Below are 24,753 nucleotides of genomic sequence, written 5' to 3'. Positions count from 1 at the left end.
AATTACTCTCTGTGACGTGCGCTGACCACCAGGGGGCAGTGCAGAACATGGCGGGCGACCACCGGCATGGCGGGGCCTGAGGGAGCAAGGGAAAGAGGAGGCGGGGAGGCGGGGAACCGCACAGTGGTGGCACACAGGCGGTGAGGGAAGGAGGAGGTGCGGAGGCAGGTGACCTGATTGGCCCTGATCACCAGCCAGGCCAACGAACCCTACCCATGCACTAATTCTGTGCAGTGAGCCTCTAGTATACATATAAGTTCTTTGGTTAATCTCTCCGCCCCCCCCCCCCCCCCCCCCCCCATCACCCTACTTTCTCCCTTCGAGATTCATCAGTTCCATGCTTCTATGTCTCTCTGGATCTATTTTGTTCATCAGTTTATTTTGTTCTTTAGATTCCACATATGAGTCAGATTATGTGATACTTATCTTTGACTGGCTTATTTTGTTTAGCATAATACTTTCTAGGTCCCTCCATGTTGTTTCAAAAGATAAGAGGTCCTTCTTTTTTACAGCTGCATAGTATTCCATGGTGTAAATGTACCAATTTTTTTTCTTATTTTTAATATATATATATTTTAATTCTTTATTCAGATTATTACAGTTGTTCCTCTTTTTCCCCCCATAGCTCCCCTCCACCCAGTTGCCACCCCACCCTCTGCCCTTATCCCCCCCCCCCCCCCCACTGTCCTCATCCATAGGTGTATGATTTTTGTCCAGTCTCTTCCCACACCCCCACATCCCTTCTTCCCTGAGAAACTCCATTTCTATGCCCCTGGTTCTATTATATTCACCAGTTTATTCTGTTCATCAAATTATTTATTCATGCCGAGCCAGTTTGGCTCAGTGGATGGAGCGTCGGCCTGCGGACTGAAAGGTCCCAGGTTCGATTCCGGTCAAGGGCATGTACCTGGGTTGTGGGCGCATCCCCAGTGGGTGTGCAGGAGGCAGCTGATCGATGTTTCTCTCTCATCGATGTTTCTAACTCTCTATCCCTCTCCCTTCCTCTCTGTAAAAAATCAATAAAATCTATTTTAAAAAAAATTATTCACTTGATTTTTAGATTCACTTGTTGATAGATGTGTATTTGTTCATAATTTATATCTTTACCTTTTTCTTTTCTTCCTCTTCTTAAAGGATACCTTTCAGCATGTTCAAAATTACTTTTTATTGAATTTTACCCATAAATTTGTATTAATTTTCTCTATAAATGGCAAATAGGGTGAAAACTTTTATATTTTCTCTCTCATTAATGACAGATATTGCTAATCAATCATGATATTCTTTCTCAGTCTCCAACCTCGATGTTGTTTTAATAGCCTGACTGTTGCATCTCAATAAGCCACCACCAATTTGATGCCTATTTGCCATCTCTATTATATTTCCTTGTATTGTTTCAATCACTGTTACTTTGTAGGATATTTAATATTATGAAAGATTATCTTAATACTTTTCTAGAACTGAAGTGATTTTTAAAAAATGATTTTTAAGGAATCCAGTGACTATTTAGTAAGTTCTTAATACTTCTTAAATGGAGCATAGAAAAATAAAAAATTGGGAAGCAGAAATTCTCAGCAGTTGTGCATATAATAAATATTATTTAAAATTTTAAAGAGAATAAAAAGTTTGCTTTGAGTATACATTATAGTTACCTAGCTAAAGTGACATAAGAAGTGTCGAGAAATTAGAGAATGGACTTTCTATGGCTAAAGTCTCTAGGAGGGATGTAAAAAGATAGCATATCCAGCATTTTAACACATTATTCTGTTTTGTTGGCTATCCTTTCTGACCCAGATTTGTGATTTTGTGATAGTGTGTGCCAATACTTTTTTAAAAAGTCTTCAAGATAGGTTTAGTATGGATGAAGATGTAATTAAGAAAAGCCTCAGGAATCTTTATAAATAGGAATCTCATTAAAATTAATTATTTCTCAAGGAGGACTGTTGCCACCTAAAAAGAACTCTGCTTCTTTTTCTTTAATTTAAATTCTTTATTGTTTGAAGTATTACATAAGTCTCCTTTTCCCCCCATTAATCTCTCCTTGGCCACCACCCCTCCCAGCACATCCCCCTCCCCCTCCCCCCCCAATCTGTGTTCATTGGTTATGCTCATATGCATGCATACAAGTCCTTTGGTTGATCTCTTACCCCCCCTCACCCCACCGCCTTCTCTTATAGGTTGGACAGTCTATTCGATGCTTCTATGACTCTGGTTCTATTTTTGTTCATCAGTTTATATTGCTCATTATATTCCACAAATGAGTGAGATCATGTGATAGTTGATGTACCACAGTTTTCTAATCCACTCATCTGCTGATGGGCACTTAGGCTCTCTCCAAATCTTAGCTATCGTAAACTGTGCTGCTGTGAACATAGGGCTGCATATATCCATTCTGATTGGTGTTTCTGTTTTCTTGGGATATATTCCTAGAAGTGGGATTACTGGGTCAGAGAGGAAGGGAAAGGGAGAGAGAGATAGAAACATCAATGATGAGAGAGAATCATTGATCTGCTGCCCCCCTGCACGCCCCCCACTGGGGATTGAGCCCGAAACCCAGGCATGTGCCCTTGACCAGAATCGAACCTGGGACCTTTCAGTCCACAGGCCGATGCTCTAGTCACTGAACCAAACCAGCTAGGGCTTGCCCATTTTTTGATTGGATTATTTATCTTCCTTTTGTTAAGTTTTATGAGTTCCCTATAAATTTTGGAGATTAAACCCTTATTGGAGATAACATTGGTAACTATATTCTCCCATGCAGTGGGCTTTCTTGTTGCTTTGTTGATGGTTTCTTTCACTGTGCAGAAGCTTTTTATTTTGATGTAGTCCCATTTGTTTATTTACTCCTTAGTTTCCATTGCCCTAGGACAGCCGTGGGCAAACTACGGCCTGCGGGCTGGATCCGGCCCGTTTGAAATGAATAAAACTAAAAAAAAAAAAAAAAAAAAGACCGTACCCTTTTATGTAATGATGTTTACTTTGAATTTATATTAGTTCACACAAACACTCCATCCATGCTTTTGTTCTGGCCCTCCGGTCCAGTTTAAGAACCCATTGTGGCCCTCGAGTCAAAAAGTATGCCCACCCCTGCCCTAGGAGCTGTATCGGTAAAGATATTGCTACGACAAATGTCTACCATTTTGCTGCCTATGGCTTCTTCTAGGATTTTTATGGTTTCCCATCTTACATTTAAGTCCTTTATCCATTTTAAGTTTATTTTTGTGTATGGTGTAAGTTGGTGGTCTAGTTTCATTTTTTTTGCATGTATCTGTCCAATTTTCCCAACACCATTTATTGAAGAGACTGTCTTGACTCCATTGTATGCTTTTGCCTCCTTTGTCAAAATATTAATTGAGCATAATGGCTTAGGTCAGTCTCTCAGTTCTTTGTTCTGAAGAACTCTGTCTCTTATTTTTTCTAATTTAAATATATATATATACTAGAGGCCCAGTGCACAAAAATTTGTGCACTCGGCGGGGGGGGGGGGGGGTCACTCAGCCCGGCCTGTGCCCTCTTGCAGTCTGGGGCCCCTCGGGAGATAACGACCTGCTGGCTTAGGCCTACTCCCGGGTGGCAGAGGGCAGGCCCAATCCCTAGGTGCAGCCCCTGGTCGGGCTCAGAGCAGGGCCGATTGGGGAGTTGGGGCGCCGCCCCCTGTCATGCACAGAGCAGGGCGGATCGGGAGTTTGCGATGCCACACTCAGTCATGCTCAGGGTAGGGCCGATTGGGGGGTTGGGGCACCACCCCCTGTCACACTCAAGGCAGGGTCGATGGGGAGGTTGCGGCGCCACCCCGTCACGCACAGAGCAGGGCCAATCGGGGTTGGGGCGCTGCCCCCTGTCACGCACAGAGCAGGGCCCATCAGTGGGTTGGGGAGCTCCCCCCTGTCATGCACAGAGCAGGGCCAATCGGGGTTGGGGCGCTGCCCCCTGTCACGCACAGAGGAGGGCCAATCGGGGTTGGGGCACTGCCCCCTGTCACGCACAGAGCAGGGCTGATCAGGGGGTTGGGGCTCCGTACCCTGTCACGCACAGAGCAGGGTCAATTGGGGTTGGAGAGCTCCCCCCTGTCACGCACAGAGCAGGGCCCATCAGGGGGTTGGGGAGCTCCCCCCGTCACGCAGAGAGCAGGGCCAATCGGGGTTGAGGAGCTCCCCCCTGTCACTCACAGAGTAGGGCCGATAGGGGAGTTGGGGCACCGCCCCCTGTCACACACAGAGCAGGGCGGATCAGGGGGTTGGGGCGCCGCCCTCTATCACCCACAGAGCAGGGCTGATCAGGGGGTTGGGGCGCCGCCACTGTCACACTCAAGGCAGGGCTGATGGGGAGGTTATGGCTCTACCCCGTCACCCACAGAGCAGGACCCGTGGGGAGGGGCTTGGGCGCTGCACCCTGTCACACACAGAGCCGCAGAGCTATCAGGGGGTTGGGGAGCTCCCCCCTATCAGGCACAGAGCAGGGCTGATCAGGGGGTTGGGGTGCCTTCCCCTGTCATGAACAGAGCAGGGCGGATAGGGAGGTTGTGGCCCTGCCCCCTGTCACACACAGAGCTGCAGGCGATCAGGGGGTTTGGGCGCTGCCCCCTGTCACACTGATCCCAGTGCCAGGAGGCCTCGCAGCTCCGCTGATCCTGGTGCTGGGAGGCATATTACCCTTTTACTATATAGGATAGAGGCCTGGTGCATGGGTGGGGGCCTGCTGGTTTGCCCTGAAGGGTGTCCTGGATCAGGGTGGGGTCCCCACTGGGGTGCCTGGCCAGCATGGTTGAGGGGATGATGGCTGTTTGCAGCTGGTCACACACCCTTCAGGGTGGGGGTCCCCACTGGTGTGCCTGGCCAGTCTGGGTGAGGGGCTGAGGGCTGTTTTCAAGTTGGCGGGTGACTGAAGCTCCCAACTGCTCCTTTTTTTCTTTTTTCTTTTTTATTCTGGGCCAGCTTTAGCTCTGACTCCAGCTCTGAGGCCTCTGCTGCTGAAAGCAGGTATCTGGTTTGTTTGTGTTCTATAATCGAAAACTGTATCAACTCTAGCTCTAAGATCCCGGCTCGCTGAAAGCAGGTTTCTGGGGTTTTGTTTAGCTTCTATATTTGTAACTATGTTTCAGACTGCAAGTTCAGAGGCGGGCAAGGCAGGTGGGGAACGTTGGAGTCCTCCATCACTGAAGCAAGCAAACCTCATGTTAGCTTCAAGCTGCCTGGCTGCCGGCCGCCATCTTGGCTGGCAGTTAATTTGCATATCGCCCTGATTAGCCAATGGGAAGGGTAGCGGACGTACGCCAATTACCATGTTTCTCTTTTATTAGATAGGATAATCTTCTTCAATTCTGTACTCTTGGAAAATAGATTAGGACAGAACATTTTTTTCTCTTGAAAGTAGCATATGCTTATGTTTTAACAACACAGTTGTAGAAGTGTTGAAAGTGAATTTGTGAAAACCTCCATCTCCGTCTCTGAAAACTAATGATAACCAATATGACCACTTTAGTATGTAGCTTATCCTCTAGACTCCAATTTAATATGTATGCATGGCTGCCAAATGTGGATAGTGTTCCCTGGAGCTGGGCAATGATATGTGTATATCCCTATTAATGTAGCGTTGGTTTATGTATTAGATTAAAAATTTTAAGTTACCAGACTTAGAATGAACTAAAAATGAACTGTTGACCCTCCAAAAGACCTTTTTTTCCTGCTCACATTTACATTGTATGCTTTTTGTGAGAAAGTTTTTTTTCAGATCATTTGTTGCTTACTCACTTTCTCTCAAAAGCAACCCATGGAGAAAGATATGGCAAGTAGCAATGAGTTGTTTTCTAAATTTTATACTCACTTCAAGGAATTTGTGCTTGTTTTGGTCATTCTAATTACCCTCAGCACATTAAAATACCGAGAAAAGACTAAAAGTATAAAGCTTTTTGAAGAAAATGTAGAGGATATTTTTATGAATTTGAGGAGCAGGGAAAGATTTCTCAGAGAGGATACAAAATTCTAAACAAAAGAAAAATTTAGTATGTTGGATTTCATCAAAATTTAAAATTGTTGATTATTAAGACATTAAGAAAAGGAAAAGACATTGTCGACAGGAGCAAATTTTTATGATACATATATCTGACAAAGGACTTGTACACAGAATATATAAAAGACTCCCATAAGTCAGTAATAAAAAGACATTATTCATTTGAAGAAAAATGAACCATTGACTTGAATACACATTTCACAAAAGAAGCTATTACAAATGTTTAATAAGCCAATGAAAATAAGCCTAACATCATTAGTCATAATAGAAATGAAAACTAAAACCACAACAAGTTACTATATCATACCCATTAGAAGGGTTAAAAAAAACACATACACAAACACACAAACAAAAACTAGCACCAAATGTTGATGTGACAGTGGAGCAACTGGAATGCTTTTGAAATGTTGGTAGGATTGTAAAATGGTACAATTGGTTTGAAAAACTATTCAGTGGTTTTTCATATGGTTAAACATATATCTCCCCTTTATACTCTTATCACCCAGCAGTTCTACTCCTAGCTATTATTTAATGAAAGGAAATGAAAGCATATGTCCCCCAAAAGACTTGCACAAGAATGTTTATGTACTGTATTTATAGTAACTCCAGACTGTAAACATCCTAAATATCCATCAGAGAAAAATGGATAAACAAATGGTGTTATATTCATTCAATGAAATAGTACAATAAAAAGAATGAATTATTGATATATGGAATAAATTGAAAAATATGAAAAACATTAGATTAAGTGAAAAGCCAGATACAAAAGAATACATATTTTTTTTAAATATATTTTTATTGATTAAGATATTACATATGTGTCCTTGTCCCCACGTTACCCTCTACCCCCCCCCCCCCCCGCTCATGCCCTCACCCCCCCACCCCCGTTGTCCGTGTCCATTGGTTAGGCCTATATGCCTGCATGTAAGTCCTTTGGTTGATCTTTCCCCCTTGCCCCCACCCTCCCCTCCCCTCCCTCCAAAGCCCGACAGTCCAATCAATGCCTCTCCGTCTCTGGATCAGTCCTTGTTCATCAGTTTATGTTGTTCATTATATTCCACAAATGAGTGAGATCATGTGGTATTTATCCGCTCTCCAGTTCCATCCATGCTGTGGCAAATGGTAAGAGTTCCTTTTTCTTCTTCCTCTTCTTAAAGAATACCTTTCAGCATTTCATATAATGCTGGTTTGGTGGTGATGAACTCCTTTAGCTTTTTCTTATCCGTGAAGCTCTTTCTCTGACCTTCTATTCTGAATGATAGCTTTGCTGGATAAAGTAATCTTGGTTGCAGGTTCATGCTATTCATCACTTTGAATATTTCTTGCCACTCCCTTCTGGCCTGCATGGTTTCTGTTGAGAAATCAGCTGACAGTCGTATGGGTACTCCCTTGTAGGTAACTGACTGTCTTTCTCTTGCTGCTTTTAAGATTCTCTCTTTGTCTTTTGCTCTTGGCATTTTAATTATGATGTGTCTTGGTGTGGTCCTCTTTGGGTTCCTTTTGTTTGGGGTTCTCTGCGCTTCCTGGACTTGGAAGTCTATTTCTTTCACCAGGTGGGGGAAGTTTTCTGTCATTATTTCTTCAAATAGGTTTTCAATATCTTGCTCTCTCTCTCCTTCTGGTACCCCTATAATTCTGATGTTGGTACGCTTGAAGTTGTCCCAGAGTCTCCTTACACTATCTTCATATTTTTGGAATCTCTTTTCTTTTTTCTTTTTCAGTTGGGTATTTTTTGTTTCTTTGTATTTCAAATCTTTGACTTGATTCTTGCGATCCTCTTGTCTGCTGTTGGATCTCTGTAGATTATTCTTTATTTCAGTCAGTGTATGCTTAATTTCTAGTTGGTCCTTTTTCATGTCCTCCATGGTCTCACTATACTTATTGAGGGACTCATTAAATTTATCGGCGGTTTCCATAAAATTCTTGAAAAACCTTATAAACGTGGCCTTGAACTCTATATCCAGTCGTTTGCTTTCCTCCATTTCTGCCATTTGTGACCTGTTTCTTTGTCTCCGCATTTTGGCTGCTTCCCTGTGTTGATAGAGTGGCTTTGTGTGCTAGGTGTCCTGTAGGGCCCAGTGGCTCAGCCTCCCCAGTTACCTGAGGTGGACACTCTTGGTGCACCCCCTCGTGGGCTTTGTGCACAGTCTTGTTGTAGCTATGCCTTGGTTGTTGTAGGATCACTGGGAGGAATTGACCTCCAGGGCAATTGGCAGCGAGAATCAGCTGTGTCTGTAGTGGGAGAACTTCTGTGCTGGAGACACCCTTCTGGGGCAAGACTTGCTTCAGTGGGGCTTTGGTGCTCACTGAGACTGCACCCTGAGTGTGTCCCTTATGGATCTGAGGAGTTGTGATCTGGATGGTTCCCCTCTGACCACTGGGTACAGTGGCTCTTGGATCTAAGGAGGTGCTAATTTAGCCTCTGCCTGAGGTTATACAGCAGGAACTACGAAGAGAACTGCAGATTCCCCTTCCTTTTTTTTGGAGTTTGGAAGTGCCCTGATGATGCTCAGCTGTGTAGCAATGCAAGCCGCTGTGGGGCCTTGGGCCTTCTCTTGGAAGGTCTGGGTCTATCTGGCCCGGCTGCAGTTAGGTAATTACAGGTTGCAAATGGCCGGGGCATTCATATGCAAAAGCCTCTGCCGCAGCCTGGGCGGGGCGGGGTCTCAAGAAATCAAAGGGCGGAGAAAGCAGCTATGGCGGAGCCTCAACCCTGCCCTAAGGAGTCGCGAGTCCCAGTGTCCCAGCAATGGCTGCAAGCACCTCTGAGGGAAAGCCGCTCTCAAGCTCGCCCGCTGCCAGACAGTCCAGTATCTCCCCGTATGAGTCCTGGGTCCCCAGAGACTTCCCGGAACCGGATTTCAGAGCCGTCGGGAGCTTGTGTCTCCCTCCGAATTCAAAAAGACAGCCGCGTCCTCAGGTGCCAGACCCTTTCCGCGCTCGAGCCCCCGTACCTCTGCACTCCACCTCCGCAGCTCCTCCCGCTCGCAGTGTGCTTTTCTTTCCTTCTAGTTGTAGAATTTACACTCAGCCAGCCCTCCTGTAGTTCTGGATGATGTCCACCTTGTGTTTTTGATGCATTTATCGATTGTTGTGGGAAGCAGCAATTTCCCGGTGTTTATCTATGCCGCCATCTTAGTTTCTCCCAAAAGAATACATATTATATGATTACATGTATATGAAATTCAAGGCCAGATTAATTTATGGGAATATTGGTAGCTACCTGGGAGTTTGGTGTAGTTTTGAGGGCAAATGGTTATGAAGGAGTTTTTCTGGGGTGGGGGAAGTGTACTTTATCTTGATTGGGGTGGTTGTTAACAAAACTCATAGAATTGTACCCTTAACCCTTTGTGGTCGTTTGTCTACTCTCAGCCACCAAAGCTTTTTTACCGTTCCGGTCGTATATCTGCTCTCAGCCACCACAGCAAGGAACCGTATGAATCTTAACTCTATTCATTCATGTATCAGTTCATAATTTCTCTGAAAGCTCTTAAGTGTCTAAGCGACCTTGTCACAAACCAAAACATTGCCCCGACAAATCGGAGGTATCGAAACTCAATATAAACAAATGCAGTAATTCCACACTCGCCATGCAAAACACCGTGGCGAGTAAGTCGCCTTTTGAGAGTGAAGAAATCGACAAGCTTCGAAGATACTTCGCAGAACTTCGAATAAAGCTTTAAAAATTACGTTTAACTGTAATTAGGCATTATCGCTTGTTAAGATATTTCAAAATAATACTCCAAAATGGCAAAAAGAAAGTTAGAATCTGAAAGTAACAATGAAGAGTTTTATTTTGGCACCTTAAATACTGACTCTGACGTAGAAAGTGATAACGTTTGCAGTGATTCTACTAGTAGTGACGTAGTTCCAAAAAAGAATTAATAAATCTTGTTTATCCTTCATAATCTTGCATGTTGTGTATCACTGCCTCTTTCAATGGAAATTAATTCCGACCAGTACGACACCCATGTCCAAATTTAATACGACCGCAAAGGGTTAAGATATGTGTATTTCAATGTATGTGAATTTTACCTCAGTTTAAAGAAAAGTCCAAAACTACAAATTGAAAATGTATAACGATGTAGAAGATAAAGAGGGTAAAAGAGACAGTGAAAGGGTGTGCAGCATTTTCCCATGAGTTCCCAGATCTAACACACATATTGGCCAGCTTCCGACCACACCAGCGTACACACCCATCTCACATACAGATGGCAGACTCTGCAGGCACTAGAGCCCCACTAAAGCAAATCCTATTTCATGGGGTTAGCCTCTTCACAATAACTCCTCTGCTATAACCGTGGTCATTCCTCTCAGCCAGCCAGTCAGCCTGAGAACCAATCCCTCCCACTGAAGTACAAACAGCAAACAAGGTTCAACTACAACAGGAGGACACACAATCCACACAAAGAGATACATACACCTGAAGTAAGTACTCAGCTCAGGTGACCAAGGAGATTTTGTGCCCAGGCTAACTCTATCAAGATTGGGAGATGTAGTAGCTCAACCTAATACATAGAAGCAAACACAGGGAGGCGGCCAAAATGAGGAGACAAACATTTCCCAAATGAAAGGACAGCAAAACTCCAGAAAAAGGACTAAACAAAGTGGAGATAAGAAATCTATTAGATGCAGAGTTCAGAACACAGTATTGTTGTTGTTTTTTAAATGCTTTTATTGATTTTATAGAGAGGAAGGGTGAGAGATAGAGAGATAGAAACATTGATTAGAGAGAGAGACATTGATTGGCTGTCCCTTGCATACCCAGTATTGGGGATCAAGCACACAACTGGGCATGTGCCCTGACCTGGAATTGAACCAGGGACCTTTTGCTTCATGGGTTGATGCTCAACCATGCCGCTATGACTGGCTGGGCCAAAACACTGGTTTTAAGGATGCTCAATTAACTTAGGGTAAGAGTAGATGAACTCAATGAGAACTTTAACAAAAAGATAGGAAACATAAAAATGAAGATAGAAAACATAAAGGGCCAGTCAGAAATGAAGACTACAGGAATAAAGAATATATTAGAGAGAATCAATAGTAGATTAGATGAAGCAGAGGATTGAATTTGCAATTTAGAAGACAAGGTAGCAGAAAACACCCAATCAGAACAGCATAATGAAAATGAATTTTAAAAAAATTGAGGATAGTTCAAGGGGCCTCTGGGGTAATATCAAATATACCAACATTCATATCATAGGGAAACCAGAAGGAAGAGAGCAAGGAACTGAAAACCTTTTTGAAGAAATAATGTAAAACTTTCCTAACCTGGTGAAGGAAATAGACATACAAATCCAGGAAGTGCAGAGAGTCCCAAACAAGATGAACCCCAAAGACACATCATAATTCCAATGGCAGATGTTAAAGACGGAATCTTAAAAGCAGCAAGAGAGACAATTAACTACAAGAAAGCTCCCATAAGACTGCTGGCTGACTTCTCAACAGAAACATTTCATATCAGAAGGGATTGGCATGAAATATTCAAAGTGATGAAAAGCAAGGACCTACACTACATTACCCAGCAAAGCTATCATTTGCATGTTTTGTTTTTCCTGGAGTTACAACTCATTTTCCGCCCTTTCACCCCCTCTTTCTTTTTGACTTTAGTTTCTATGTTCTTAACTTTAATTCATTCTAAACTTGCCCCCAGCTATATAAATCTCTCAATATGTTTCAGCACATTTGATACTGCATCGATTTATTTTCTCTAGGAGTCTTCTGGTCTTCCCTAATCTGGATTAGTTGTTCTCTAGGCTTGATGTAATGCTGTCTGCTTGAGATGTTCCTTCACCATCATTCTTTTTCCTTCTCATGAGTTTGACTCTTCAGTTCCTGGAACTTGTCATCTTCTTTCATGGTTTACTATCATTATTTTGGTGTAGCACATTTTCTAGTAACTCCCTGAGAGAGAATATACAGGAAGCAAAATTATTTGAGACATTGCTTATTTAAAAATGCCTTTATTATATATTCACACTTGATTTATAGTCTCTCTTGGTATGGAATAATTTTCCCTCAGAGTAAGAAAGTTTTGCCCAATATTTTTTTAGCTGCTAGTGTTTCCATTAAAAAGGGCGATGTCATGATTCCAGATTCTTTTTATGAAATCTATTTCCTCTCAAGTAGCTTCTAAAGTCTTAATGCTTATCTCTTCAATATTCAGGAACTTCACTATGATATGAATGCCTTTATTTGGGTCTATTTTCATAATTTTTGTGGATAGACTTTGTGTCCTTCAGTTTGGAAACTTGTGTCCTTCAGTTTTGGCTATTTTTCTTGAATTTTCTGTTATTTTCTCTGGAACTCCTATTCATATATTGAACCTCCTGGACATTAAATCTTTTAAAATCATACCTCCTGTTTTCCATTTGTCTTTTTATTCTATTTATCCTGATATTTCCCCAGACTTATACTTTTCTAATTCCTCATAGGATTAAACAAATGTATATACATAATGTACTTAATTAACATAGTTCCTGGCATATAATAAGTTCTTGTGTTGCCTGTAGTTGTTGCTGTTGTTAGTTTCTTAACTATTTTGAGGGAGAGGTCTTAAGTCTTGATTCTTTGACTTATTAACTATATATGACTTTGGTCAAGTTCAGTAATTTCTTTGATACCTACTTCCCTCTGTAAAATATGGATAAGCTCTATCTCAGATGTTTGTGAGCATCAAATGAGAATATATATGTGAAAGTTCTTAATAAACTTTGTAATAGTTTAAACTATTACAGAGTTAATAGTTTCTACTTACATCTTTCAAATATCAACAGTTTTTAGTTTGAAAAAAATGATGGCTTTCAGGGTTATTTTTAAGATTACTTGCTTGCATGTGACTACTTCTTGCAAATCTGTATGAATTAGGTAACTAGCTAAATGCTAATACTACCCTTTAAGAAAGTTATCTCTTAATATGGTAGGCTGATTATGAAAATATTCAACCTATGAAAAGCTATGGCTTTACTTCAGATTGTATAAATCTGTGTAATGTAATAATTATTTAAGAATAACTTGATTGCTAGTTTTAACCCAAGGAAGGAATATTTATTGGAGTTTATTTATTTCTCCTAAATGCTATTTGAGGTTAGGAAAAATAGAATCTGTCTTTTGGTTTTTCTCAATAATATTAATGTAATTTCAAATGTTAGCTCATTTTTGTTAATGGTGGCTTTTTGTTTGTTTGTTTTGTTTTAAGGTTTTTGGATTCAAAGCATAAAAACCATTACAAGATATACAATCTGTAAGTATATTTTCTTTTTTGTATGCTTCCAAATACTTCTAAAATAACTATTAAGTGAAAGTTATTTTCTTTTTAGAATGAGGTAGAGTTAAAGGTATATTTGAACAGAATGTATTCCTAAAACCTTCAGTTCAAGAAGTCTGATAGAGAGCATTGTTAGATCATTTAGAAAGTGTAGTGATGAGGTAAAACAGTGTTGGCACAGATTTATGTTACTTAATGTGCTTTAAATGACTTGGCATTTAGCCCATCTTTGAGCCCATAGCCATGTAGTAACTTGAAATGTAAAACACATTAGAACTTCTGTCAAAGCATTAATGACATCTTCCAAGGAGGTATGCTCCACAGTGAATATAATTTTGTTTATTCTGTGTCTCTAAGTCAGTTGATTAAAACAGCTTTTAGGGTATTCTCTAACTGTATATAACATAAATAAGTTACCTAAAATTGTTGAATTGGGTCATTTTTTTTGTTTGAGGGAGGAATGTAAGAATTGCCCATTTGATACACCTAGCTCACCTTATCTTTAACCTTTTGTTTTTTTCTTTTGACTTTGTGAATAGAGATGTGAAAAGGGAAAATGGAACTAAAGAAAAATGGGAAGAAAATATTTAACCATTTCTGTCCTTGAAGACTATTTTTCTTTCCCCAAAATATGACTATTTTCTATTTTTTAAACAATGGCTTATAATATGTGTTATTTTTCTCCCTGGCTCTTATTTTTTCAATGTGATCTATATAAATTATGCAACAGGAAAATTTTAAATCTGAATTTACTTATACTAATTCACTGTTACAATTTCATAGAATTTATTTATCAAATGTAAGGACAAGATTCTTGCCTACCTTCAATGAGCATTTAAATCTTTACCAACAAGTATGAAAGATTCTCTGTCTGTTGGCTTGTGAGATGTTGCTTTTTTTTAGCTTTAATTGAGGATCTGATCTGATAAGACCTGAGAGTGAAGTAGACACCAATATTGTTTCTCCTAGTGAGTTTTCACTAATTTCTTCAGATTTACAAAGAAGCATTTATCATGTACTTGACACGCTCGACATGATAAAATATGTTGTGGGTCAAGGTGAATAAGATGTGGTTCTAGTTCTCATGTAAGTTGTAGTGTAATGTGCAAGGTAAAGTATTATAGAAGAGATAACTCTTGTATAGAAGAGACTGTGTAGAGAACAGACGAAATAGTAATTGTACTCCAAAGGGATGATTTCACACAAAAAGGATGTTTGAGCTGGGATGAAAAGAATCAGTAGAGGTTGACGTACAGGCCTAGTAGGAGGGGAAATGGCATGGCAGGCAGAGAGAATGGCATGTGAGAAACTTGTTGGCATAATATGGCATATAATTCATTATGGTCAGATTATGGTGTGTGTGTGTGTGTGTGTGTGTGTGTGTGTGTGTGTGTGTGTGTATGCGCGCGCACGCCTGTGTGTAGGCTGTGGTAGAAGTAGATGACAAGATGGAAGAAAGTAAAAGCTGCTGTAGACACAAATTTAGGTGGGCCCTAGCTTACAAATGATCTGTACATGTATCATCCTCTTTTCCTGATTAACTTTTCCTACAATAGTCCTTGTTTCAGATGCCAGAGGGTTTCTGTGCAGGAAATAAAAAACCACAAAGCTTTGTACTTTTTTAACAACTGGATTTAGAAGTTAAGTAAAAAAAAGAAAGGCAAAAAAACAGGACAAGAAGTGGTCAAAAGCTGGAATCCATTAAATGAGTCACTTCAGGCTAAGACTCTCAGGATTGGGCATTTAGAGTCCCTGAAGGAAGGTAGAAAGAGATAATAAAGATAAATTCTTCCTTTTTCAAAATTTTATTCGAGTTTAACGTTATGTTCAGAGATAGGAAAGGAAATTCTTTTCATTTGTGTATGCAGTGGTTTCCTGCTTCCAGAATTTAGGACTTAGGCTTGTACTGTCAGTATTGCGGTTCACTTAACATTATTATGGTTAAAGTTGGCATTGGGAACTTGACTGCCTGTTTGTTTTTGTATTTTTGAACGTTGGACTCCCAAGTTAATGAACTGTCTTGTTACTTGTTGAGAGTAGCTTTTGGTGCATATATTTTAACTCCCTTTCTCCACTCCATTTAATGGAATCACACTTTCAGAACTAGAAAGTACCTGCAAGAGATCATTCTGTCCAACCTCATTTTACAGATGGGGAATCTGAGGCCTAGAGAAGTTAGTGAGTTGAATAAGTTCACACAGGTACACACGGTAGCAGACCATCCACTGTTTATGCCAATGTTCCCTTTCTGGGTTATTTTGTTTGTTCGTTTTTGTGTTGTTGTTGTTTTTAACCTCCCCAATTTTTACTTACTTTCAGAAGTTTGTAGTGTTACCCAGTTGTAGCATGTTTTGATTTCTGATGTCACTTTTCAGTCGTCTTCACCTGCTTTCTACCCCAGTTTATATTTCTGGCTCAGGATAAGTGAGTCTGGCAAGCAGTGGATGTTTCTGTTTTATTTCTTAATTTTAAGCATATTAATTATGTGATATATATCTTTACAAACATATATAAATTGAAAGATATTAAAATATTTGTACTAGATGTACCTGAATTTAATAGTATGTTAAACTTTTTATGGCACTTTCTGACATATATGGATGAAGAGGAGTTCTCAATGTAATATTGAGTTCTTTTTATTTTTTAAATGAATTTTTTTTTTTTATTGATTTCAGAGAGGAAGGGAGAAGGAGAGAGAGATAGAAAATAGAAACATCAATGATGAGAGAGAGTCATTGATTAACTGTCTCTTGCACATCCCACACTGGGGATTAGCCTTGACCAGGTATCGAACCATGACCTCCTGGTTCATAGGTTGATACTCAACCACTGAGTCATGCCGGCCAGGCAATATTAAGAGTTCTTATTGTATAAACAGACTGTATCTGTTCATACCTCTATTAAGCATTCAGTAAGTTACTTTAAGGAAGGACAAATTTAATCAGTTATTACCCAGTTCAGGAATACTGATACTTAGTAAATTAGTTGTGCAAGTGTGTGTATTTTATTTTTGAGTGTTCCTCTGTATAATCTGTATTCTGGTGGGAATAAGGGGAGGAGTGGGGAGATAGGGAATGAAGGCATAGTATAGTTCTTGCCTTTGAGAAACTTAAATGTTTCACTGGATACTATATATTCTATTTGACAAACAACTCCCATTATTTTGTGGTTAAAAAAACAAACCTCTCCATTATTTTGTGGTAAACATTTAATTGTGGTTAATTTTTATCAATTAAGTTTTCTTTTGTAAGATGGGGATAGCTCCATTCAAGAGACTACAGAAGATACCTACATGCCTAGCTGATTCCATGTCAAGTCTTACTTCAAAGGAAGCTTTTCCTGTTAATCTTATCCCTTCCTTAACTTTCTGTTCGCTGTTTCATAAAAATCCCTTTCAATGCCTCTTCATTTCTCTTGTCTCATATAAGCCAATATAAGGTGATGATAAAGTATCTTTTAAGTTGAGTTTTAATTATAAAGAAGTATAAATCATTAATTCTAACACTTGTCTTAGTCAAATCCCATTTGCTTTATTTTTATGTATCTTCAATTTTGGTTTGTTGAGAGACTTCATAACATACTGCAAAAAATTTACAAGAAACTTTGTGTGTGTGTTTTTGAGGGTGTATATGCAGTATCAGAGAAGGTTTTAAATAAGAAAATCTTTATTCTTCCTCTACCAGCCACTCCCCAGATCACTTTCATCACTACCAGCCCCAGTATTTATTCTCACACATTCCCTATCCACGCTTGTAGAAATTTTCATAGTCTTTTCATCATCAGTATTTGTTGGCTGTTTTGTGCCAGATATTGCTCTTGTAGGAAGACAGGCTTTGACCAAATTTTGTTTTTAAAACTATTTTCAATTTTTATTATAAATGAGAGTATGGAGCAGTATGAGAAAAAGTTTGACTTTTGTAATTATAGCTTGAGTTCTGGTTCTTCCATTTACTTACTTTGGTTTGGGGCGAGTTTTTTTTTTTTTTAGTGTGCTTCTAAATCTTAGCTTTTTCATATATAAAATGGAGATGATATTAACTATTATCATATGGTTGTGAGGATGAATAAAAAAACATGGAAACTCCTTTGTAAGGTATGTGCATCTAGTAGACATTTAGTAGCTCATTGTTTCCACTTTCCCTCCATTTCTTCCTCTTAACAGTAATATTTAAGAATCAGTTTATAAGCACTATTGGTCAAAGCAAACATTTTGAGCTTCTGAGAAAGCATGGGAATTGTAGAGAACTGAATCTGTATGAAACCTAAAATGTTTATTTTTTGTTGTGCTATCATGAGGCCAGCTTCTTAGAATTGTTTTCTAGCTTATACCTCCCCGCTTACCTCATAAGCCCTCTTGTTTACATGATTCCTTCTGAAATATTTCATTATGGATTCTTCACTTTTGACCATGTTGCTTCTTTAACCTGTACCAAAGAAAGTGTGCAACGTGACTATTTTCATAGCCAGTCCTCTTCTTTCTACCTTTCATGTCTTTTAATATGTGTATGAAATTATTTTGCAAGAATGAGTATATGTGCATATGTCATTCCTGAATAAATTTTCTAGCAAAACTCAATTTACTAAATTATAATAAGCTAAAATGGGAAAGCTTTGTTTTAAGCAGTAATATAAAAGTTTATTTATTTCAGGTCTGACCAGTCAGAAACTAGTGAATTGTAGTTTGTTTATAATTAGTTCAATGGGTATAAATCTGTTTAAAGTAGAGAAACTATACAGATATTTTCAGGATTTCCAAACGCAAAATGTAGGTCCACAATCCCTTATTTGAAACTCTTGGGCCAGTTGTGTTTTGACATTCAGAATTTCTTCAGTTTTCAGAAAGGTAACAGGGAAGCACATACTTTATTATAACACCCCCAAGTAGGGTTTGGAACAGTGCCTAGAATGAAATATTTGACTCTTTACGGTAAGTGTATTAATTAAGGACTACATGCAATATCATAAATCCAGTTGGTCATAAATTTAAGAAAAAAATGGTAGACGTTTCAGACTTTGGGGATTTTGGAATTGTGGATTAAGGGTCTATGGATCTGTATTTGCTTTAAAAAATAAAAAATTTAAAAAATGTATAATTTGGTTAGTAATTGGAGTTACCAGAATGCTGTTGACCACAAACTAATGTATGGTATCCCTTTCTGAGCCTATTGATGCTTATAAACATGGCCTATTAATCATGAGTAAGCCAGTGCATGATAACAAACCTGTCACTACGATTCAAAAGACAAGTTTGAGCATGGCCAATGATAATGCTAACTCAACATTACTATTCTGTATTGATTTTACTTACCACTGTTTCTTTACTCTGAGACTTTAATTAAAATTTGTAACTTGAGAGGGCATTGAAAAAGATGACCTGTGGCTTCTCTAAAGAGAGAAAGGTCTGCTTTTTAAAAAAGTTTAATAAGTGTTGTGTCTGAGTAGATTAGCATCATTTGATTCTTTACTTTTTCTTTGCACTTGTAATTTTACTATTTTTAACATGTCTTTTAAAATAATAGTTTGAGGAAATGGTGTATGCTCAACTGTGAAGTAAAGATGATCTTAAAAACAGTTATTAAACTCATTTAGCACGCAAAATTTCCACAAATAAAATTTGAAGGTATAGATGCAGCTGAATTTACACTGTTATATATTAGTGACATCACAAGTTTTGTAAGCAAATTGCATGTAAACATTTTAAGCCTCAGTCTTCTTAATTGTAAAATGGGGATAATAACAGAACCTACTTCACAGGCTTAAAAGAAATAGTTAATATAAAATACTTAACATAATGCTTGGTACATTATAAAGTTCAGAAAATGTTTGTTACTATTCTACTTTTTTCTCAATTGTAGAAGATAACTTTATATCAAATTTAAACTTCTCTTTTAGATGTGCTGAAAGACATTATGATACCGCCAAATTTAACTGCAGAGGTAGGTATAAATGTACTGTATTATGTTAAATAACGTAAAACTAATAGACTAAATCTTACTGTCATAGCAATAATGATCATCTCAATTATTAAGTGAGATTAATATTTGTCAAATTAAAAAAATTGAAAAATATAATTTGGCTGTCGTGTTTTAGGAAACAGGTGCCATATAAACCTGCCAGAAATATTAGGAAAACCAAATTGCAGAAGGGACTAAGAATTAGGAGAAATTTTTAGACTAACAATAGAATAAGGTGGGGTTTATATATACTTTTTGGAGGTATTTGGTGTAGTAGTAAGAGATTATACAGAGAAAACAGACAATTTAACTCTATTAAGGAGCACGATTTAAAAGGTGGAAAGGGTATAACAAATATGGGTAAGGGGAACTTGAAAGGTGAGAACAGGGAACTGCTTTAAATGAGTTATTTTTCAGGTATAGTCAGTTCTATCTCAGAGCCCACAAAAACTTCCATTTGTTTTTGTGGAGCCCCTTGAGGCATGAGAGAACTGGAAAGTTGAGAAATTTGGCAGATGCTCTTAAAAGTGAGTGCCATGAGCTACCAATTGATGTATTTGCCATTGATGCCTCCTGAAAATCTAGAATGGACTTTCAAACAGTTTGAGAATTCAGAAGCACTAATGGTGAGAGTCAGTATAATCACTAAGAATGTTATTTTTTTTTGTGGCAAATTTAAGCTACTGCTTATGGGACATAGCATGTTTTAGTCGAGGTTTATCTAGCTTCAGATGTTTAACAGGTTTTTGTGTACCCCTGGAGAAATGAAAATAGAATGATGGTAGTCAGGTAGATGACTAAGTGAAAGTTGTCCTCATGACACACTGTAACTGGAGAGGTAGGTCTAGTTATTGGGAGCTGTAGTCTACCAGAAGAGCGCCCATCACAACCAAGGACTCAATGGATTTTATCCTGTGCCACATTATGACTTGATTGAAGATTAAGACATACTTTTTAACATATTTAGATGACACAGGATAATTAGGTACATTAGATGTCAGAATATAGAAGGATCTTAATAGAGTAGAGCTGAGCAGAGACTAATAAGATAAAATTTAATTGTGATATATTTAAAGTCCTATTTGTAGACAAATGTTTAAAAAAAACTGTGCTCTGACTATAGGATACAGAAAAGTTTTGGGTTCTTAATAAGTCATGTGAAAAGACCTAAAACTTCATTTGATAAACTTTACTACAATTACATACTTTTTATAAGTAGTTTTTTCAGTTTCTTTTATAAATGCCTTTAAAGTCAAGTGTATACAACAGTAACATTTGCTAGAAATAACACATTTAGCATTTTTATTATATGAAGTTTAAAATGCAGTCCTTTATGCAATCCTTGCTATTGTTGATTTATTAATTTTTCTTTTGAATATGTTTTGTGGTGATGCATTATCACAAGTATTATTACTTCTTTTATTAGAAAATGAATTCGGAGTGCTGACAAGATGTTTATGTGACATTTCATTTTGAGTTCACCTCCACCTCTGATATGTTGTGACCTGTGCTACCTCTTCATAGCAAAGTTTCCTGCTTCATAAAGTGGGGAAAATAATACTTGGCCTCCCTGTCCAATGGATAAGTTTAAGAGTTAACGAGAGACCATTTCTATTAAAAAATTAGAAAGTTATTAGGCGATAAATTATTTTTCTTTGAAGTTAAGTTTTTCTTTAAACATCGGTAAAGCTTATATGTAGCATTTCTAAAATTAACTTACTTTTAATAAACAATTCAGAAGAGACTTTTCTCTTATTCTGAGGGTTTCTTTTTAACCACAGTTGCACAGTATCCTTTTGAAGACCATAATCCACCACAACTAGAACTTATCAAACCCTTTTGTGAAGATCTTGACCAATGGCTAAGTGAAGACGACAATCATGTTGCAGCAATTCACTGTAAAGCTGGAAAGGGACGAACTGGTGTAATGATTTGTGCATATTTGTTACATCGGGGCAAATTTTTAAAGGCACAAGAGGCCCTAGATTTCTATGGGGAAGTAAGGACCAGAGACAAAAAGGTAGGTTATATTTGCTTTTCTTTCCTCTTCCTAGATCTAAGAATTTATTGGAAAACCCAATTTTTAAAAAGAAAGCTGGTAACCTTATATCTTTCTCCTAAACATTTAAATCAGTTACTACCTTAACTTTTATGTGAGCAAATAACTGATTGAAATGTTCTGATTTATTTTTTTTGCTAGTATTTTTATGTCATGCTAGCAAATCTTATCTATGAACTGTATTGCATATTTAGTCTCAAAATACTTATAGAGCATTTAAGAGTGCTGCACATTGATCAAAAGTAAGCTTGATATTTCTGAAGCTTGATTGAGAATAAAATGTGTTTAGATAATAACTTGGATGCCATTACCTGGTAAAGTATGATCTTTGCTTTTATAATAGATAAAGATTATTTTTTGATATGGATTTTAATTTAAGTAATTAAGATTAGTCAGAGGTTCTTTTATTCAGAAGACAAAAGACTTGAAAATCAGTGACAAATTTAATTTGTGTGGTAAATTTGAAAGCAAAAGTGAACTCTTGGGAGAACTTTTACAGTGATTTTTCAAGAGATTTATTTCTTTGTACAGTAAATATGGCAAAATGTTTCTTGCAAAGAAATTTTGTACATTCCTCTGTCTCCAAAAAGGGAAAACCAAAACCATTCCAAGATAGATGGGAAAACTCATTTTAAAGAGCCTCTATTGAGGGAGATAAAACTTAATGTGAAAAATTTATTCTAGTTATAATAATTTTTAAGCCAGGGAGATTCTCTTTTTAATTCAACTTCAAAACAGACACAAGTGATCATATCCATTATTTTCAACTGCATAGTTACATTGATGCCTGATCCCTTTGCCCCTTCCTTTTTCTTGTTGTATATGTCTGTGACTTTTTTGCATTATATCTAATGATGCCAAAGTACTGTTTATTGGTTGTAGTTTAAAAATTATATTAGTGCATGATTTTGGTGACTGTTGGTTATGATAGATTGACTTATATTTCTGTACTAGAGGCCCAGTACACGAAATTTGTGCAAGAGTAGGCCTTCCTTTCTCCGGCTCTCCGCACCGGCTTCCCTCCGGGACCTGGGCTTCCCTCTGGCCGCTGGCAGGCACCCAGGACCCGGGCTTCCCTCACAGCCTCGCTTCATCCGGAAGGTTGTCTGGAAGGACGTCTGGTCTAATTAGCATATTACACTTTTATTATTATAGATACGGTGTGTACCCTGGGTTAATAGCACTGGAATGAATTCCAGAGCGGAGGACCCGAGATGTTTACTTTGTTTCATCCTTTCATCATGTAGGGAAAATTTGCTTCTGCTGATTAAAATCATAGAAGGTAAATTGGTTTTCACTGACAAGAATAAATGCAGGGCAGCACAGGAAAAGAGGTTGAATTGGAAGAAAACCATATAGAAGTGGATAAAATTAAAATAACAGTTGCAGGAGCAGTGGTAGAAATTTAAAACAGGGTTGATGAGCAGCAGCCATTTTGATAGTGGAAAAGAAATCAGGTAAGAAGAATTTAAGAAAATAGAGAAGCTGTGTAATGTGGCACCATAACACTAGGTTTAAGCTAGAAGCTCTCAAACCATGTTATACACCTTTTAAAAATATGGTGAAAGCTATAAATATTCTCTCAAAACGTGCATAGTATACATGAACATAAAATTGTTTTTTTAAAAAATATGTATTTTTATTGATTTCAGAAAGGGAGAGAGAGCGAGAGATAGAAACATCAGTGATGAGAGAGGCTTGTTAATCGGCTGCCTCTTGCATGCCCCACACTGGGGATCGAGCCCGCAACCCGGGCATGTGCCCTGACCAGGAATCGAACTGTGACCTCCTGGTTCATAGGTCAATGATCAGCTACTGAGCCACGCCAGCTGGGCCATAAAATTGTTCTTAACAGATTTTAACTGCACTGAAAACTATTTTTTAAACATAGAATGTGAAAGAAATCTTCTTAAGAATTATTTCTCCTTTTTTTTTCCCATGCAAAAATCAGTGACTATGCCCTGGCTGGGTGGCTCAGTTGATTGGAGCATTGTCCCCTATACAGAAAGGTTGCAGGCTGGATCCCTGGTTGGGGTGTGAACGGAGGCAACTGATTGATGATTCCCTCTTATTGCATCAGTGTTTCTCTCTTTCTCCCTTCCTCTTTAAAATCAATAAAAACATCCTCAGGTGAGGATTAAAAAAAAATCAGTGACCACTTTTTGAGAATGATAACTAAATCTAAGTGTTACAAATTAACCAAAATTAAGCATTTGTTCTGCTCAATAGTAAATTTTAATGCAAGGGCTGCTATTACTTAGCTTTTAAATAACACATGAAAGTATTCCATTTTCTTTGACTTGGCAACCTTTCTGTCATCTTTGATAGCCAATCAGTTTTGACTTACTTTTTTTGGTCAAAACAAGTGCTGAAAATCTTATCTTAAAAACGAATGAAAGGACAAATGGAATCTGTAGATTCTTTCTACAGTGTTGTGTCAAGAAATAAGAATTTTCTAAGACTCTGCAGATAAATTCATATTGATTTTGCTTTCTAGTTAATAAGATCATTTTTGGCAAGATCCTGGCCTAATGCTATGTTGGGAAGGAAAGGATTATGACTACACATTTTAGTTTTAAGAATGAAGAGTTAAACTATAAAAGAGTTCAGTTGATGGCAGCAAAATTCTGGCTATAGATTTGTCTTCTGAAAGCCATTGAACTTGTGTGTACCAAAGAAGTTGCTTCTACTTCTTAACAAAACCTTTTAAGGACCCCTTGATTGAAAGTCTTGACTTTTATGACTTTGGCAATTTTCACAACAGTAGATTTTTCATGACGAATCCTCTTGCATAGGCTATGATTTAAGGCTTGGCACTCATGAGGCAGTCGAATACTTTCACAGCAATAGATAAGATTTCTCTCAGGATTGATGGTAGAGTCGTGCACCTCAGTGTATACTGATGAACAAAGTAGAGTCACAGTGAATGCACAACTCCTGTCTTTTAACCAAAGCAGCAAAACCAGATGTTTTGCCAGGTATTAAGGTATACTATCTGTCTCTACAGAATACTGAGATTTCTTCAGGAGAGTGTCTTTAGTTTTTTTTCCCCCCCAAAGAGACTTCACCATTCTGAAAATGTTGATATCCCTTGAAGTTTCCAAAAAGAACTCTAAAATAGAGTTTTTTCTTTGATTATGTCACCATGGATGTATTTGATGAAAATTAGTAGCTGGCTAAGCTGAGAAGTCATATGCTGAAGGAAAGTGGTATTTCTAAGCCTTTCATGGCTTGCTTCATAGTTTTAGGAAATAGAAAATGTATTTGTTTTAAATGAATAAAAATTGTTTGATAGAGATACTGCAACAGTCTTTCTATTACAAGCTACAAATACGTTTGATCACTTCTGAGGTATTTGCTTTCACCACATTCAACTGTGTGACTTTTTTGCTTGGTTGGCATTACAGCCAGCAGCCTGGTAGCATGCTTTAGTCAAGAATTTTAAGTTGGGCGCAAATAAAAATTTT

General features: G+C 38.2%; 1 protein-coding gene across 3 annotated transcripts in view; it reads left to right on the top strand.

Annotated features, from left to right (window-relative positions):
- PTEN (phosphatase and tensin homolog) overlaps positions 1–24,753 on the top strand; it is an 87,699-nt gene that overhangs the window by 42,192 nt on the left and 20,754 nt on the right. Inside the window, exons 3-6 of one of the 3 annotated variants that reach the window (XM_036336710.1) lie at positions 4,932–4,976; positions 13,205–13,249; positions 19,166–19,209; positions 21,009–21,247. In XM_036336710.1, the coding sequence (XP_036192603.1) occupies positions 4,932–4,976; positions 13,205–13,249; positions 19,166–19,209; positions 21,009–21,247 (373 nt within the window). The remainder of the gene's footprint in view (positions 1–4,931; positions 4,977–13,204; positions 13,250–19,165; positions 19,210–21,008; positions 21,248–24,753) is intronic. The other 2 variants (XM_036336713.1, XM_036336712.1) reach the window with 2 other exon arrangements.

This window comes from Myotis myotis, unplaced genomic scaffold, assembly GCF_014108235.1.
Source record: "Myotis myotis isolate mMyoMyo1 unplaced genomic scaffold, mMyoMyo1.p scaffold_m19_p_15, whole genome shotgun sequence".
Lineage (NCBI taxonomy): Eukaryota > Metazoa > Chordata > Mammalia > Chiroptera > Vespertilionidae > Myotis > Myotis myotis.
Note: the sequence above shows the minus strand (reverse complement) of the source record. Positions and strands in the feature narration are given on the sequence as shown.